Consider the following 18,535-nt stretch of genomic DNA (forward strand, 5'->3'; position numbering starts at 1 on the left):
AATACTTATAGACAAATTTCTAATGCATTTTTCCTGTAGTATTTGTGTTAAAGAATTTTTAAATACGCAGTGAGTAACAATTCACAAATCATAAATTTCTAATGCAATAAAACCATTGTAAAAGTACAGAAACACGCAAGCAAAAATAGTTTTCCATTATATTTGTATTTCCTCAATTGCTTTTAGATTCAGAAACACAACTTCCCGTTTCATTTCGGTATTTGCTGTTGCCAGAAAAGAACCCACCACCAACAGAACTTCTAGATTTGCAGCCGCTACCAGTGTCCGCACTTCGACGTCCGGATTTCGAAGCACTCTATGCGGACAGGTTCCCGTACTTCAATCCAATCCAAACTCAAGGTATTTTCTGAAGGTTGCTTCTTTCTCCGTAACCTTTTCTGCATCTTCTCTGTAATACTTGTACTTTATTCTTTGACTATGCTATCTGTCTTTCATCGTATTCAATTATAGCCATTTTATACAAATTTAATTTTAACACCCTTTCAACTCGAATGAATTTTGATACAAAATAAATAGATTTATGAAAAGTAAAATTGTGGCATCATCTTAACATTAATCGACAGATGCTAATTTGGCTTAAAGGCACTATGTTCCGACGCATTTCGCTGACCATTTTCCCATAGGTTGGACTACATAATAGACTTATTGTTACGTATCCACTCGGGCTAAGTATCAATTTTTTTCTCGATTATAAAGGCGCTACAGAGCATGTTGCTAACTCCAGCGCTAATGTACTTCTATGTCAACCTAGAAACATTTCTCTCATTTGTTTAAGGTTATTTTGGGTGGCAGTAGCTTAACTTTGTTTCCAAAGCTATCGTTTCTGTGAGATTTCTTTGTGAAAATGACTTACAAGCTATGTTTGCTTCTACAGTTTTCAATGCGCTGTACAACTCAGACGACAATGTCTTCATCGGAGCACCCACTGGCAGTGGGAAAACTATTTGTGCCGAGTTCGCGATTCTTCGCATGCTGTCGCAGAATCCAGAAAGCAAATGTGTTTTCGTCACTCCATTGCAGTCCCTCGCTGAACAGGTATTTTTTAGGAAGTATTTTGAACAAGGACATTACACAGCAAGAGTATGAATGAAATTACCCCCAATTTACCCTTAACGATCAAATGAAATACTCACTTTTTCCTAAGTTTGATCCGAAATGTAGATACTTTCCCGCCGTTTTTCGAGAACAGTCAAAACACAACACACAATTTCACTGTTTTATGCACGTGAGCTTATAGGTTGAATCGAGGCCTGGTTCGTGTTACTGTCCACATTGCAATAACCTTGGCTTGGTCGGGTCAGTCCCAGTTTACTGTAACTTGCATAAAGTCCTGGTTACTTAGTATATTGTGGACAGGGCTTCAGACCTTCTAGAAAATGTACTTGGATTTTGCGTAAACTAAAAGGGTTATGTGTATTAAGACCTGTAATATGCTAGAAGTACAAAGGCTGTAGACACCGTGCTGTTTACCATTCACCAAGGTGTGGACAGAAAGGTAACCACCCCGTGGTTTATGCGCATCCTGGGTCTTTAGATTGAGACTTGGATGTTAGATTTTTTAATACTGGTAGTTATTTATCAGGTCTATGACCATCTTTTAACGCAGTATGTCCGATTTGTTTCCCCACCTTTGTATAGAAAATGGCATGTGTTAACCAGTCTCTTTTTTGTTAGGCTTATATTGATTGGCGAACGAAATTCGGTATCCAGCTCGGAAAGAACGTGGTCATGTTAACTGGTGAGACAAGCGCTGATTTGAAGTTGCTGGCAAAGGTAGCTTGATTCTGTTTTCTAATTTTCATAAAAAGAGCTGGTGCTCTTACTGGCTTTTTATCTGGTGCATGGATACTTGAAATTTATTGACCTTCAATTCCCTTTAATTGCAGGGAAACATCGTGATCAGCACCCCAGATAAGTGGGATGTGCTTTCTAGGCGTTGGAAACAGCGTAAGAATGTCCAGAACGTTTCCTTGTTTATTCTTGATGAAGCCCATCTCATCGAAGAGGAAAATGGGGTATGTTCTGCAGCTTTTTTTTAATTTCTCGTTCTTACACAAATATTTCGAACAGAAAGAAAGCAACAATAGATGGATACTTTCTTTCGATGTCCTAGATAGAAACTAGTCTATTCTTAATATTTTATAACAAATAAGAATATTGGTTTGCTGGTGTCTTAGCAACACTCTTGCACAAGGATTATTTTTTACTGCGTCACTCGTTTCTGCCTAACAGATATCAAGATAATATGTATTAGTGTCCTTTCGCAAGTAAAAATGAATTTTTTAACGAAAAAGACTTTGTGATTAAGGGTTCTGTCTCCTTTTTTCGTAGCCCGTGATGGAAGTAATCTGCTCAAGAATGAGATATATATCTTCTCAGATTGAAAGGAATATTCGCATTGTAGCGTTGAGCTCTTCGCTTGCAAATGCCAAGGTAATTTCATTTCAAGGGACAAATATTAACTGGCTAACTGGCTGATAGCGACATCCCCCTCTAAGGAATCCTCCATCACTCGTTCTGCTAGAATCCAGCTTCGAAGTCCAATGCAATGCAGCTCTACCTTTCGCTTAAACCACCTGTTTTAACGTTTATCAAGATATTTCATTAATCTTTGTACTAAAACAATCTTGTCTATTGTATATTGTATAATGTATATATTTGAAAACCCACCTTGCACATTTCCTCGATCTTTCTGAGTTTAAGAACTATTGCAATTAAATTACAATGAAAGCTACAGTTGCCATTTTCTCAACATTAGCCATTCCACTAATTTGGTTGATCTTGTATAAAAGCAACAAACATTATCCAACTCTTTAGAAACGCGATGTTTTTGCACCAATGTCTATTTCAACCCATGTTTTATCAAGCGCTAATGTTTCTCTGTCTTGTTTAGGATATTGGCCAATGGCTCGGTGTAGCAGCTAATAACATGTTCAACTTCCACCCAAACGTGCGTCCTGTTCCATTGGAATTGCATATTCAGGTAAAATATCAATTTCTTGTAACGTGCGTTACTGTCAATCTGCCAATACAGTTGGTATCAGGCAAAACTAACCAGTTGTAACCAAAGTTTTATTCAGTTGTTAGCACACCAAAGCCTTTTTCATTTGCAGGGTTTCAACATCACTCACACTGGCTCCAGACTCACGGCAATGTTGAAGCCAACATATCAGGCCATAATTAAACACGCACCTAAGAAACCAATCATGGTTTTTGTTCCATCGCGTAAACAAAGCAAACTGACTGCACTTGACTTGGTTGCCTATAGTGGAGCTGAGAACCAATCACAAAGGTAAGACCTCCTGGAAGCTTGCCTCGTTCAATGTTAGTCCAGTTAATATCCTAATTTTTTAGTAGTCTGAAGCCCTTGCAAATAGATGGTTATTTTCAATGTTCATGTTATCGAGTTTACTTTGGACTTGATAGTGAGTTCCTACAGTCTCTAAAAGTCATCTGTGTAGAGGAGTAGGTAGTAATCCTTCGTAGGTTTACTTAACATATTGTATCAACGAAAGCTGACTGAACATATCTGAACAATTTTAATGGTATTCAAATGCTTGTTTTTACTTGGTTCTGTCGTTTGTCTACCCTTAAATGGCATTTATTTATTGCTCTACAGATTTCTTCACTGCACGGAAGAAGATTTGCAGCCACATCTAAAAAGGATTCAGGAAAAAGTACTTCTATATTTTTACCTATAAGTTTTGCTTTTCTCTTTATTCACTTGATTTCAATTCAGTAATGGCATGAAATTGGCAGATGCCGTCTCATTTGTTGATTCATACCAACTAGTATCAGTTCCCGAGCTCAGAAAGTGCCTCAACCTTTTCTGGATGAAATTTTACCCTCTTTGCCTCGAATTTTTCTTGTATCTTCTGAAAAAGTTTCTTAGAAAGTGGAATTTAAATAATCCAGGAATTTAAGTAAGCAATTTAAGTAATTGTTTGGTCTTTACATTTTGTCAGGAAAAAAGAAAAGTTCAAGCACAAAGCTAATTCCTCTCACTTTATATACTTTCGTCAAGTTATGAATTGGCCTTCCTTGAAATACTGCCTCTTTGGATAACCTTGCCCCGGCTCACAGCCGTGGAGCTGTAATTTTTTCCGGACTCTGGTAAATTCATTTCAAATTCATATCTAACACCCCCTCATTATTTCGTCACAGACCCTCAAAGAAACCTTGACTTATGGTGTTGGATATTTACACGAAGGACTTTCGGATACTGAAGTGAAAGTGGTCGAGCAACTCTTCACATCTGGAGCAGTTCAGGTTGGTTTAGCTTCATGATTTTTGATCGCATACAGAACATTTGATTTCCGGCTCTGAATCTACGTTTCAATGTTAGCCTTGTTGATATTATCCTTCAAATTGAATTCTTTCAACTTTAAAGGGTTAAAAAATCAGCTTGGATTTTAAATTTAACAGTTAAGTACCCGTCAAATTTATCTTGTATGGGTTTATGTACATATGTCATGTTCACGCGAAGATCGAGTCACTGTTTTGGAACCTTCTATAATGGACTTCTTTTACATTTATTTTACACTATCCATTGCTGCTTTTTGAAATTTATCTTCTTCTATCGTTTCTGTAGCTTTTGGTTGTCTCACGAAACCTCTGCTGGGCAGTCACTTGCTACTCATATTTAGTTGTTATCATGGACACCTTGTACTACGAAGGGAAAATACACACGTAAGTAATACTAGACCTGCATATTGAAAATGTGCCCAAGAATATCAGATTATCTAAACTCCTTTAGCTTTTCTCTCTTGAGACAGTACTTTTAGCTTTCATTGTAGCTTTAAACGATCCTTGCCTTCTATAGTATCTTGATGTTCTAATTTTCAATAGCCTTACCAGCAAGGCTTCTTTAAAGCTGTTAAACTATTTGATGTTTGAGAGAATTTTGTCACGACCGAGCTGATGGCGAGCAGTGTATTATATGAATTATACAATCAAATTTTTTTCTGAATATAGATGCTATGTCTACGGTTAGGTTTAGAATTTAGAAGACTTTCCTCAAGAGAGTGTCCACGAAACCCCCTTTCTTCCGCATATATTCTTTGATTATTTGGCTGTAATATTTGCCTTTTGTATTTATTGTTGACATCTGCTTAACTTTATGATTAATAAATTATCTGTACTAAGTGGAATTTAAGAGTGAACTGAATTGAGTATGAACCCAAACATGGCATTTAAATAAGGGGTATTTATTTGCTTGCGTAATGAATACTCCTGGCATCAGACGATTCTCTTGAATGGTTACCTTGGATGAAGTGAATTGGATGCACGCTTCAGTGTTTCGTCATTGATCAATATGTTCAACCATTACTACAAAATGTCAGTGATGACGTCATTTTTTGCTAGGTATATGGATTATCCCGTTACCGATGTTCTTCAGATGGTCGGAAGAGCAAACAGGCAACTCATTGATGATGCAGGTATTTCCATACAATTTGTATTTTCCTGCAGCTTTTTTTCCAGTACCATTTGTAATTCCATCTTCATATTCTTTATGTAAACATTCTATGTAATTGTATCTTCATTAGTTGTATTGCAGAACTTCAAATATATTTTGTGATGATTGGCAAGAATATTGTGGTTAATCTGGTTTATTAATTTAAGGGTGTATGGGAAATAAAAATCTTTCAATAGTTGAACACGAGTTGAAAGTTGAACTTGAGTTGGCCTTTGAAGGTGTAAAGTCAAAGACACATGACAAGATATATAATACACTTCTTAAGCAAAAAAAACATGTTTTTTTGTATACAGGAAAAGCTGTTATCCTTTGCTTGTCATCAAAAAAGGAATTCTACAAAAAGTTCCTTTATGAGCCGCTACCAGTTGAAGTGAGTAACAGAACTTTTAAAACTAATTCATCTACACAGTAAACTGCATAAGACGTGAATGCTCGGCCTTTCTTTGCACTTATACGTCACTTAAAAATTTAGATTTGAATAAATACGAAAGCGGGAACAAGCACATAATACTGAAGTAAATTCCATCAAGCACTTTTGAGACTATTAAATGTCGTTTCTAACCAAAACGTGAACGAGATTCACAAGCTTGCTCTCTTTATTATTTATGTTTTACTGTTTACTTTGCAAGAAATACAAGTGTTTTTCGCCCCTAAATTTAATTTCGTGGCACATTTTACAATGCGCAGTTTTACTAAATAATTACTTTTGATATGTATATTTTGTGATTTCTCTATCGCAGTCTGTTTTTGCTATTTCTTTAGTTTCCTGCAACTCACCCTTGAAAACTTTCTTTGAAACAAAGAACAAGTTGAACAAATATCTATCAATACATGGCTCCCTCCATCTTTCTTTAAATTTCATTAATCTTCTGCTCTTTCATGGGTTTTTTAAACAAACTTGTGTTTCACACTTGGAAGTGCTTGTCATTTGCTTGCGTTATTTCGAGATTCCGCTTCTTTTTCAGTCACATCTGGATCACTGCTTACACGATCACTTCAATGCCGAAGTTGTTACCAAAACGATCAGCAATAAACAGGATGCAGTTGATTATTTAACATGGACGTTCCTGTACCGCAGAATGACACAGAACCCAAATTACTACAATTTGCAAGGTGAGATCCGTTGTTTCGTCATCAGTGCCTTTGTGTAGCCACATAATTTCTATAGCATATGTGTTCGTTGTTACTTTCTTTTTTGTTTTGCTAACGGGAGCGTATATTTTCCCGGGTATCCTCTTTTCCCTGGGAATCCACTTTAGAAGTATCCACTTTGTACCTAGTTTTCTGGGTATCCATATCTTTGTCTGGTATTTTCATTTTACTCCGGTATCATCTTTTATCCAGGCACCAACTCTAATTGGGTATTTACCTTTAATCCGGATATTCTTTCTTTGGAAAGAGCATCTGTAGGGAAAATTAACGAATTAGCAGCATAATTTTTAGGATTTAGAGTTTGGACACGGAGAGCAATTTTTTCATTCATTGACCTTTTCTAGCCGTCATAGACCTTATGAACGGCATATTTTCCAGGTTATGTTAGAGTGATTCACATGAGCGGTATAAGGAACCACAGTGGTTATGCGTCTTATTACGCTGTTGACATAGGAGAAGTGTCCTCTCTTACACTACCTTCACTGCGTACAAATACGAGAAGCACCGCACCACATCCTTAACCTCTAACGCTTTTGAAAGTCTTCCCTACTCACATTGGCTGCAGTTAATCACGTCAAAAAGGTCTTTCGAAACAGACACAATAGTGATTCACCGATTGAGCAGATGCAATAACTTATTTTTGAATGGTCTATTAAAATTTTGGTTGACCTGACAAGGCCTCGACTAGAGAACTAGAGCCTTTGCATAGAACAAATAGCCGCACACTATCATGAAGAGGGCCGTCAGGTGAACCTTCACTTGCAACACTTCTGTTACTACTACTGTTAAATAAGTGTTATACCCCTGAACGCTTTAAATAAAAAATAGGAAATGCCATCTTCACTCTGTATCAGTGGTGGACACCTGGGGGGTGGTTGATGGGGGAAATATTTGGAAGACAATGATATTTTGTTCTTAAACAATACACAAATGAGATATCGTCTTAACAAAACAATAGGTGTGCCCCCAATATTTGCCCAATGTCAGCAATTGCTCTGTATCGCTAGAAAGTAAATGATTCACTCTAGTCGAGTTCAATGTTGTCATTACATATATTTGGAAATACCAGAGACACTTTTACTAAGCTGTTGTTTGTGTGCAATAATCCAGACCATTTTTCATTGTAGGTGTATCGCATAGACACTTGTCTGATCATCTTTCGGAGATGGTGGAGAACACTCTCAGCGACCTAGAACAATCTAAGGTATAATTCTGTACTTACTGTTCACCACAGATATGAAAAAGCTGTTCACAACACAAAGCACTTAGGACGAGCAATCAAAACTGGAACCAAACACTCTCTCTATCGTCTAGTTCCATTTTTTAGGAGTGTATTCGATTTCATTTATTGTCAGATCACATTTTCCTTGAAACTTGGGTCTATGAGCGGGGTTTCCCCTTTACATGCAGCTGAAATGGGTGGCCAGAGTCATTCTCAAAGTTGCCTTAACGACGAGCTTTATTTTTCGAGTCACATTTTAAGTGACTGTCCCATCCTTAAAAGTTTAGAGGAATGTTTGTCTGATTTCTAATTGATACTGGAACCCCTTTAAGTAACGCGTTCTATACAAAGTACATTGGGGTTTGACCTCGAAGTTTAAATTGTGCTTAGTAATAGCAGTCACGACCCACTTCAATTTACTTGCAAAGTAAAATTAGATAAAAGTCTTTCATCATCTTTATCCAGGAGCCATTTCTGTTAACCGGATTGTTATTGTATCACGGTTGAAATCCTGAAAACCGGTAAAAACTCAGGAACAATTGAAATCGGAAATCAAGTCTCATTCTGTATATGATTTTGCGAAAGTTTTGTTAATTTGCATTGTCGAAACACCCAATGATTTTTCAAAACATACATTTCATCCATTTAATTTCTACTCCCAGAGATGTAACCCTGTCTCTATTTTATAAGTGTTCTTGTTTCTCCACAGTGTATCTCGATTGAAGACGAGATCAACGTGTCTCCCTTGAACCTTGGCATGATTGCTGCTTACTACTACATCAACTACACGACCATCGGTAAGCCTGAATCATGGTTCTAGTATTTACTTATTACCATTTGCACCATTGTTAAGGAATAACATAACATAAAACCTTCACTGTCCTGAAAACGGTCACGTCTTCTAAGGTTATCTAGTTTGGATTTAACTTAACAAACTTTAAAGTTTTATAAAAAAGTGATTTAAAAAAAAGCTAGCATCTTTTAGCTATTTATTGAAATTTGATTAGTGTGTGAATTTTTGGAAGTTTTACTGTATTAGTTGATACACCGACCAAGCCTTATCAGGCCCCATGTTGTGATGACTAGATTCAAAGCTTTACTCTAAAACTTTTTGTGTATGTATGTTTATTGTAAATAAAATTAGACATTAGATAGCGTATTGTGTCATTCTTAGATCTCTTATAACTATTTTTTTCTTTTATTTTGGATGCATGGCCCCTTGTAAACAAGCATTATTGACTGGGCTGCCATGCTTAAATAATTGAAAACGAAATGCACTCAATAAAATGAGATGAATAGGATGTTGATACATATGTTATTTTAAACCTCTCTGAACCTCTATGTCTTTACGGTCTAGTGTTACCATTTTTTCAGTTTTGGGATAACTATTGTAAAGATACCTGTAAATTGGTAGCGTCCGTTACGTAGTGGCGCCTTCCTTGTATCGTTAAATGTGCAAAGTGGCTCGCTGTATGTCATTATAAAGCTTTGATGTTTCTGCCATAGAATCATTCAGTGCGTCACTAACAGCCAAGACAAAACTGAAAGGGCTGATTGAGATTATCGCATCTGCTCATGAATATGAAAATCTGCCAATCAGACAGCATGAAGATTCCATTTTGAAACAGGTACAGTAGCGGGTTATTAGTTTTATTCAAGAGAAGGTAGTTTATATATTGCAATATAATAACACATCACCGTTAAGCCCTGTAAGGATCTTGGATTTTATTATATTATCCGAGGTGTTGGGAACTCGTGGAGCTTTTGTGAATACGTTTGAAGTCGTGTCCCCAGTGGTGTTCACGTCTTAAACATGCTCAGTCCATTCCTATCACATCCACGAGATTAAGGGTGGACAATTGCATTAAATAGGTGTTCTCCCGCTGCGAGACCAGTAGCCCTGTCTTTTGTCTCCCGCATATGACATGTGGTCTCCCGAAAGGGAACTCTTGCGACAGAAGTGGACATTTTTGGAAACATTTGGTCACCCTGCCGATACCCTGTTTAACGAGTAAGCGGTCTCCTACAGATAAAAACCATTGGTCCCGAGTGCACGGGGGACAGAATTGTCCAGCCCTGTGACATCTTTTATCTTAACAATATTCTTGCGATATTTTCTTGTCTGGGGTATCTTTAAATTGTTAAAGATATTCTCATTACCGCCATTCAGTATTGGGAAATCATTGCAGTAATAGACAAATTATATAAGATATTTTATCAGTATGATGTATGGTCCTTTTTATCGTTTAGCTGTCAAACAGAGTTCCATACAAAGTGAGCAGTACCAAATTTACCGATCCTCATGTGAAAACAAACTTGCTGATCCAAGCACATCTGTCAAGAATGCAACTTTCTGCTGAGCTCCAATCTGATACAGAGTTTATTCTGAGCAAGGTTAGTAGTCTTATGTTTCACTCGTATTCCTGTTTCCTTCACACGCATTTTTTTGTAAGATACTAAGCTAAAGATTTGTATCTAATTGATATTTTTACCTGGATTTCAGTGCAGTGAAAGTTTATCAAATGTTTCTTATATAGCAAGTGCTGAAGAGCTACTTTCTAGAATGAAAAGGTAAACACAAAAACGGAACATCACAGTACATAAAACACAAAACTAAATCGGTCGGAAGGAGTTATTCTTTCTTTTGAACCAGAGATAATTGAACCAGAGATAAGTACTGAATCGTCTTAAAGAAGCCTTTCCATTTCAGAAACTTCTTAAGGTTGAGGGTGATCAGTACCATGGTTTCCTTTTTTGGCATCTCAGGGGTTGGCATAAAAAAGCTCGACATTTTATTGAACCAAAAATGTGTAGTTCATCTCATTTTCATTGATGTTTTTTTCCCTCCTCTTTAACTTCTTTTGTTTGACTCATTCCTAAAACAACGCCTGTAACTTTGAAAACTAAAAGAGTTTCAAATGGACATTTCTTATCTCGTTTTTAATAACCCCCAAAGTATATCTGTAGAATGTAAGATATTGGGGTTCTTAGATTTGCTAGCCTGATGTATTATACGGGGATCTGTAACACATGCAACGTTCGATTGTTGAATATTTAAAATGTAAGCGAACTATTAAAGTTATCTTGACTGTGTAGATTAAGAGTTAACGTTATTCGAATTAAGAATAATGTAAATAAGAGAGGGAAAGGTGGTATTAAAGAAATCTATATAAAACTTACATCCCCCTCCAAATGTAAGCAAAAATGATATCACGCTCTCTTTAGTTGTTAAACAATAAAATGCCATATTTAAAAAGTAGGGATGAATCCGATTTCATAAATATACTTTACACTATAATAGATTTATTTTGGTTTGATGACCCTTCTTTTTATGACGTTTGCTCTGTACTCATCCGAAATAACGAAATTTCATTCCACACCCCTAAATATCTTCTTACCCTCAATATCATATAGAAACCGTTCCTTATTAGGAAATGAATTATCTGATCTTGAATGTATTTATTTCTGTATAGGCAATGCGGCTTATCCAGGCTTGTGTTGACGTGCTTAGTAGTAATGGGTGGCTGTCACCTGCAATGACTGCAATGGAACTTGCCCAAATGGTATGTTATTGTCAACTTCTTAGTATTCTGTTATTCCTGTTTTCCTGCTTATATGTAGCGCTCTGCAACCATCAACAGCTACGTATTGCGCTGTCGTAAATATCAACACAGTTAAAATATTGGATCTTTAAAGAGAACATAATTTAACAATTTAAGCAGTCCATTAAGAAATGCTGCCTTCTTTTCTCCCTCCTTTGCAACCTCCTTTGCAACCTCCTTTGCAGCCTCCTTTGCAACCTCCTTTGCAATCTCCTTTGCAACTTTCTCTGCCAACTTTGCTGCTTGAAAGTGTACTTTGTAGCATATCAATTCAATAATTTGTTATCCCTCTGAAATGTATCAACTGTTCTAAGACTGTTTCGAGGCATTGCTGTTTCGGAATAAGGCTGTTTCGTACAATGGCTATTTTCGTACTGAGGCAGTTTCCTTCTCAGGCTGTTTTTTACTGTGGCTGTTTCGTGCCATTAACGTGCAATTTTATGTTAGAGTTTGGCTTTTGTTATCTCCTTTTTATCTCTTAGCATCGAATGTTAAATTAAATCTTAGCTGTTTTTAATTTCTCCTTTGATCAGGTGACTCAGGCAATGTGGAATAAAGATTCTTACTTGAAGCAGCTTCCACACTTCTCCGCAGATATTGTTAAAAGATGCCAAGAAAAGGTATGTTACTAGCAACAGTGGTAATTCCAAATAGGAAGGGTGGTTAATTGTCACAAACATCATGTAATCTGATAGACGAATACATTGTGTCAATCATTAGGTACAGAGAGTTAAGCACCCAAAACGTTTTTATTCTTCCACCTGTAAGTTTCGTTTTTTCTTTCCTATGAATCTGATACTTTCTTATTACACTTACCTTTCTTACTTTTCATCGTATTTCAGGAAATCGAATCTATCTTTGATATAATGAACATGGAAGATGATGAAAGAAGTCAGTTATTACGATTAGCTGACCATCAAATGGATGTAAGTTTTTTGGAAGGATTTGCCAATAAGCATATTTCAGTATCTTTGCTGCTAATTACCATTGATTCATTTGATATCTCTTTCTTATCATCAGTGTTATTGTTGTATGGGAATGCTTTATAGAGTTTCTTTGGCCTACAATCCTGGTTAAAATGTTATTGGACTAGACAAAAACGATATATTAAATAGCAGGTATTGTTTTACCCCCGAATTATGATAACAAAACCCTTCTTTCCTACAGTAGTGTTAGTTATTGGGGCAATGCTTGTGTTGCAGCAAGAGGAATGAGTTTGAATGAGTATATCAACGTTGCAGGTAGGGTCTTAGAGGGCATCTTCCTGAAAGGACCCCAATTTAGCCAATCAGCCCGATAGCTTCTGGCCACGATTTTGATCTTTCTCGAGGTCTGGAAGTGGTGATCTGAAGTCTTGTACCCAGACTGGGAATTAAGTTTAGGAACAAGCCGCCAAAGCAAAGGAAATGAGAGCATATTCAGTTATGAATAGTTAGAGTTATCTGTTCAGTACGGTAGGGAGGTAGTTTGCAAATAGAAAAGCTGCTAAGGCATTTCACAGATTCAATACAATTCTCAAGAACAAGGGAAATACACAAAAGAGGCGTGACTGTTCTCAAAACTGCCTTATGTTTTATTCGTCATTCGCAGATGCAACCTGGTCAGGAGGCGTGTGATGTTAGATTTAGACTTATTGCAATTTTTGCCACAGTCAATATTAAGATGTGATTAATTTCCAATGAATCTACAATAATGGAATAATGCGAGAATTGGAAAGAATACAGTATTAAGACTGCTTTGCGCGTCATTGAAACTTTTGTGGAAGTAAAAAACACTTCTATGCACCGAGAGGACAAAAGTAGACAAAAACAACTAATTGCTACCTATTTGCTATTATTTCATCCCAGTGAACAGGGCTTTCTCAACGCTACTCAGTTTTTTACTTAGGGCTCGTTGTTATCGAAACCTCTGCAGCTGTTTTAATGTAAGGTCCTATTGATATTTTCAGGACGTTGCACGCTTTTGCAACCGTTATCCGAACATCGATATGTCGTTCGAGTTGGAAGATAAAGATAGTATATATTCGTAAGTATTTTTTGTGCATTATTAGTTTTTTAAATCAGTTTTTGCGAGTTCAATTTTAGGGAATTATTTCTTATATTAGGCTACTGTTTGTCAGCAAAGATAGGCCTAATGAATGCTTTTGATCATTAGAATAAGTTGTTTTCCAATGAAAATATTGCTATATGGTATAAGGCTGTACTTGCAAACCGTTTTATATGTAAGCAGTCAACAATTTTTGGCGGTACAAAATATGAAAATGGCTTGGAAAAAGAAAAAATTTGCAGAGCACTGAAAACTTTTTCATCTGACACTGCTCAGAGTTAAAACGTCAGAATAAGGTTTCGAAAGATCAAGATGGAAAATATATACCCAGTTGTTGATCGAAGTAGGCCAATCAGGAAAACGCGAGCACAAGACCGGTATAGTTGTCCAGTTAGTACCGCGTGCCTATAGGAATTCACAACTGGATTCCAGAAGAAAAGCTTCTAAGCAATCCTAAACCAATCTGACAGACAATGCAGTCTTGCATGCCTTTAACCTTTTGGCTTTATTAGATCCCTATTAGGGAGTAGAACTCAAACTCTCTTGTTTGTTATCCAGCTTTCCCCACCCTTCTGTTCTTTAACCAACATAATTTTCAGTACCGAAGCCAAATGTTTATCTTTGCCTTGTTTTTCCTGGAAATTACATCCTATAATCCAAAAAGAAAACCCTTCCTTTTTTCCTTCAGCTGCTTACATTGCTTTGCTTTTTTTGTTTTCACTTGCATTTCCGATCACTGACGTTTATATAAACAAGCCGTTTTAACACAGAGCACACCTTTCAATACACTCAATGAAAACATCTACCTCCTTTTCTAAACAGGGGCAAGCCGGTTGTTGTAATGGTCGAACTTGAACGTGAAGATGAGCAACCTGGGCCAGTCATAGCACCATTCTTTCCGCAGAAAAGAGAAGAAGGATGGTGGCTTGTTATCGGTGAACAAAAAACGAACAGGTTTGTTTACAATACGCTTTTTCGTTTTCGATTTATTGCTAAGGCCCGCTGTCTCTTTTTCTTAAATATAAGAGCTTAAACAGGCCAAGTCAGTATTATTTAGTATAACTTTAACTGATGCTACTCTAAAGCAAATGTCATTCTGGAAGAGGGAAAATTCACTACCCTTGAAAACATATTGGCTTGGACAAAGTCAGTCTTAGCAGTTATGCATCGGATCTAAGCCCACCTGCCGTAATTTTCCTGTTTCGTAACGGGGTTCAGCCAAAGCCCATGTTGCTCTCTGGCTGCATATTTTCACATCGAAGAACAGTGATGCAAAATATCTTTCAGGCTTCTCTTATCGTGGTTGATTTTTGCCAGTCAATGTAACCGTATATGCATTATTATGGACGAACTGCTGAGTTCGGAGCTTACTTTGGATTTACTCATAGGTTTTAAATGCAGTGTAGATTTGCTTCTAGAACACTTCTAGAACCGTAGGACCATTTGAGGTTTCATGCCTTACATTCAAAACTGTTTCTGACGGCTGCAGCCTTCTTTAATCAAAATTTGTCGTAGATTTTTGTAGTCTTCTACATCTACATCTATTAAGATTCTTTGCAAGATCAATTGGTATCACTGCAATTATATTGTTTGCTATTACTGCTTTTATGGACTCATTTCTGGGCTAGTATTCCTGACTTAGAGCCCTTTTTTAGGATAAGATGCCTTAGAATTGCCCTGCCCATCAAACTCACCTTTGTTCTGACCTGGAAATACTTGTCTGGTGCCCCTAGCCATAAAAACCAACCAGCCCTTCTGTGCTTATGTGGAAGCTCCAGGAAATTTTTCAAATTATGTAAAACCTTATTATCACTCCAAATCTCGAGAATCCTGTCTTTTGTATAATAAAGTGAGTTCTTTGTCCAAGTTTTCCCAATTTAGAAAAACTGCACTAGAAGGGTCGTAGTTAATTTTGAAACATTTGAAACACAGGCAGGGTTGTGCTTGAAAACTTTGCCAGTTAACTTCCTCCCAGATCAGAATCTATCAGTGCAACTATTATGAGCATAAGCCATAAGAAATTGTTATTTCAGAAATACGTTTTTCCCACCCGATTTGTTTCCTTCATTAATTCTCCACAAGCCATGTTGATCATGAGGACTTTCTGATATGTTTCAGTCTTAGATAGTAATTAGACGCGGTTCTGTCGATATTTGATTGAGAAGATTTCTGTACAGAGTAATCCGTAAAGCTGAAAATCAATTTTGCGTGCTAGTGGTACCCTTGCAGGCAAAAACTGGTACAATGAGATTCTTGTGTCACCGAGACGATAATCTGAAGAAAGTTTACTTTGGACATACACTGATTCATCTAGTGTCTCCAGTTACAAAAGATGTATTATCAGGCGACGTGATTCTCCCAAACACTACTTTGTTTGTTTCTGAGTTCCAAGTGATTGGAACTTGCCATAATTAGAAACAGCTAAAGTTTTGTTACACGGTGGTTCTGCACTAGAATCTTTCTGAGGCGATGTTTAATGTTCCTAAACGATGATCTGTGTGATTTCTCCCTCAACGTAACCTCTCTGAAGCTAACGAGAGACTTGCGAATGGTTTCTTTTCCTCGATTTCATATTTATTTATCGCCCCTTCTACGACACATTCCGATGCAGAAAGGTAATTGAATTCCCCTTCCTCTTCTGGAGAATTTGGCTCTTGTTAGGGATTTGAGGCCATTATTTTGCTAACACGTTCCAAACTTTCTTTTCAGCTTGATCTCTATTAAGAGGCTGACATTGCAGCAGAAAGCGAAAGTGAGGCTAGATTTTATCGCGCCAACTGTCGGCGCTCATTCCTACTTCCTCTACTTCATGAGCGATTGCTACATGGGTTGTGATCAAGAGTATCCGTTCAAGATCTCAGTGGCTGAGGGAGACGACATGAGCGAGTCAGAGGAAAGTGATTAGACAATGCGTAACGTCCAAGAAGTAGCCAAAGCATTTTGGCCGAGCTGTTCAAAATCATATATTTGCCTGAGTAGAAGAACTGCTAAATGATATTGGGTAGCTGACAGAAAGAGCTGTTAATTTCGACCCATTTAATAATCAACCAATATTGTTTTAGGCTAAGGAGAGACAGACATTTTGTAGCTATGGGATCAAGACTTTGTCTGTTGAAGCATTTTTTCAAAACACGATGATAGATCGATAAGTATGCGATTTCCGTTTGAAGCGTATTTCTGCGTTCCTAGAAATTTAGATACTAGATATTAGAATTTAGCGAAATGTCTTTTATGACATCGAATATATTCGGACCTATCAAATAAAAAGTGACAAGTGGTTTTATTCAAACGATCTTGAAAAAGCTGTTTTCACCTGATATTGTACTTGTTTTTTTCTAAATTAAAGTTCGCCCAACCTTATCAAAAAAAGGATCTTCCAGAGTTAACTATGGTATCTTCAGCATGCAGCTGATATTTTAAAAAGCTAGATTCCTGGTCAGGGCTGAGATCATTTGAGCTTTATGATATATTTTGCCAGGATAAGATAGATTTCCATCGAAAAGACTTTATTGGCTTTGGATAATGACGTCACAACATAAGATCATTCCCTACAATAACAAGAAGTTCCCCTTCATTTATGCTCGGCATTTAGTCATTCTACTCGGTTGTGAAATAGCAGCTAGCGTCTCATGTGTATCATGACTCTGATCATATCATTATGCTTTGAGTAAACAAGCCAACAGCAACGTCTCGTAAAATCTATACTAATGTTTTATAATGATGAAAATTATTTGACGTCTGTTTCATTTTCGTTACTTGCAATGTCTAGAAATTCAAATTTTGCTGTTGTTAACTATGCCCAGCGCGTTGTGTTTTGTTAACATTAGGATTTTGACAGCAGTTTTTCAGGGCCTCCGACAAAGGTGGTCCTGCCCCCACTTTTTTGAAATGATAGAGCTTTTTTCATAATCTTTTGTTATGATCGTTAAATTTTCCCTTGCCACACCTCCCATCTCTCGTGTTTGCAACTGTCGTACCCCGGGCCTTTTAAACATACAGACAAGGGCCAGAATGCCAATGTTCGCACCAGCCAGCTCTGATAGTATCTGTTTGTTTAAGACAATAGATAAACGCCCCCTTTACAAAAACAAGGGCTGGACAAGCCAGCCTAACCCCCTGTGAAAAGACTGTGGTTACATCGCTGATCTCTTGTCTGTAGAGCAAAGGCTTTTCAAAGGACTCATTTTATTTTTCAAAGTTGACTTTGTCCCCCCCCCCCCCCCTTTACATTTTCTGTTCATAACGAAAATCGCGAAGGGGCGATGCTTCGTCCTCTAGAAATTTTTCGCTCTTTTCAGTAGAATTCAGTATGGACGGACTGGAAGCTGAAAACTCAATAATGTAGGGGGAGGGGGGGGCTAGGATTCTGTCCATGATTCTTTTGCTCCAATACATGTTCGTTTACTTTTAAATTTGGAAGGTATAGGGGCCCTGGGCTGACTAAAGTATCGAGGGACCCATTTATCACCATCTGACCTTCTCTACCCAGGGCGAGGTGAGGGGACTGGTATGGGGATAGTTTCGCGCCGACACCTCTCGTCTACGTTCGATATGACGATTGCAACTATCAAAATGGGTCACCATCGTTCGAATGTTGTTCGAGATGGCCCTGTGTCAACATCGTGCCAGTCTACGTTAAAAAATAAACTCTATCTGTTTCGTATGCAGTGGGAAAATCCACGAGCATTCACTTACGTATGGCGAAAGGGAAAATTATCTAATCGGTACCATGTCCATCAACTTAGGCCAAAGAATTATTGCCAACGTGATCCGCTATGATTGATCAACGAGAAGGTAGGGTATTGTCTACGATCGTGTATAATAATATTGTGCAGAAGTGCCGAGTTGGTCATTTGGAAGGTCTTGATTTGCTAGCTTTGCAGAACTCATATTTTATTTTCAAGTATTCAATTTACAGTAACTGGATTTGAAAACCTGAAATTGCATTTTCCACGATCTTTGTCAATTTAGTCTCGTTGCAAACTTCTTCTCAACTATTATATTGAACAAAGCTTC

The 18,535-nt window shown here is 37.3% G+C and overlaps 2 protein-coding genes across 2 annotated transcripts in view; both read left to right on the plus strand.

Annotated features, from left to right (window-relative positions):
• The window catches only part of LOC135696307 (U5 small nuclear ribonucleoprotein 200 kDa helicase), a 37,899-nt gene extending 20,645 nt beyond the window's left edge, over nucleotides 1–17,254 (plus strand). The window contains exons 26-48 of the mRNA XM_089112384.1: nucleotides 187–360; nucleotides 896–1,056; nucleotides 1,696–1,794; nucleotides 1,908–2,036; nucleotides 2,353–2,454; nucleotides 2,915–3,004; nucleotides 3,135–3,313; nucleotides 3,641–3,698; nucleotides 4,186–4,290; nucleotides 4,613–4,710; nucleotides 5,386–5,459; nucleotides 5,791–5,867; nucleotides 6,463–6,610; nucleotides 7,777–7,853; nucleotides 8,581–8,668; nucleotides 9,378–9,499; nucleotides 10,122–10,265; nucleotides 11,345–11,434; nucleotides 12,007–12,093; nucleotides 12,316–12,399; nucleotides 13,422–13,498; nucleotides 14,342–14,473; nucleotides 16,229–17,254. Of these exons, the coding sequence (XP_088968510.1) occupies nucleotides 187–360; nucleotides 896–1,056; nucleotides 1,696–1,794; nucleotides 1,908–2,036; nucleotides 2,353–2,454; nucleotides 2,915–3,004; nucleotides 3,135–3,313; nucleotides 3,641–3,698; nucleotides 4,186–4,290; nucleotides 4,613–4,710; nucleotides 5,386–5,459; nucleotides 5,791–5,867; nucleotides 6,463–6,610; nucleotides 7,777–7,853; nucleotides 8,581–8,668; nucleotides 9,378–9,499; nucleotides 10,122–10,265; nucleotides 11,345–11,434; nucleotides 12,007–12,093; nucleotides 12,316–12,399; nucleotides 13,422–13,498; nucleotides 14,342–14,473; nucleotides 16,229–16,424 (2,591 nt within the window). The 3' untranslated portion in view covers nucleotides 16,425–17,254. The remainder of the gene's footprint in view (nucleotides 1–186; nucleotides 361–895; nucleotides 1,057–1,695; nucleotides 1,795–1,907; nucleotides 2,037–2,352; nucleotides 2,455–2,914; nucleotides 3,005–3,134; nucleotides 3,314–3,640; nucleotides 3,699–4,185; nucleotides 4,291–4,612; nucleotides 4,711–5,385; nucleotides 5,460–5,790; nucleotides 5,868–6,462; nucleotides 6,611–7,776; nucleotides 7,854–8,580; nucleotides 8,669–9,377; nucleotides 9,500–10,121; nucleotides 10,266–11,344; nucleotides 11,435–12,006; nucleotides 12,094–12,315; nucleotides 12,400–13,421; nucleotides 13,499–14,341; nucleotides 14,474–16,228) is intronic.
• A 787-nt stretch (nucleotides 17,255–18,041) lies between these two features.
• The window catches only part of LOC135696311 (fibroblast growth factor 18), a 74,722-nt gene continuing 74,228 nt past the window's right edge, over nucleotides 18,042–18,535 (plus strand). Inside the window, exon 1 of the mRNA XM_065215665.2 lies at nucleotides 18,042–18,313. The gene's annotated coding sequence lies outside the window, so the exon portion shown is untranslated. The remainder of the gene's footprint in view (nucleotides 18,314–18,535) is intronic.

Source organism: Rhopilema esculentum, chromosome 14 (assembly GCF_057945365.1).
Source record: "Rhopilema esculentum isolate cy_ngs chromosome 14, ASM5794536v1, whole genome shotgun sequence".
NCBI lineage: Eukaryota > Metazoa > Cnidaria > Scyphozoa > Rhizostomeae > Rhizostomatidae > Rhopilema > Rhopilema esculentum.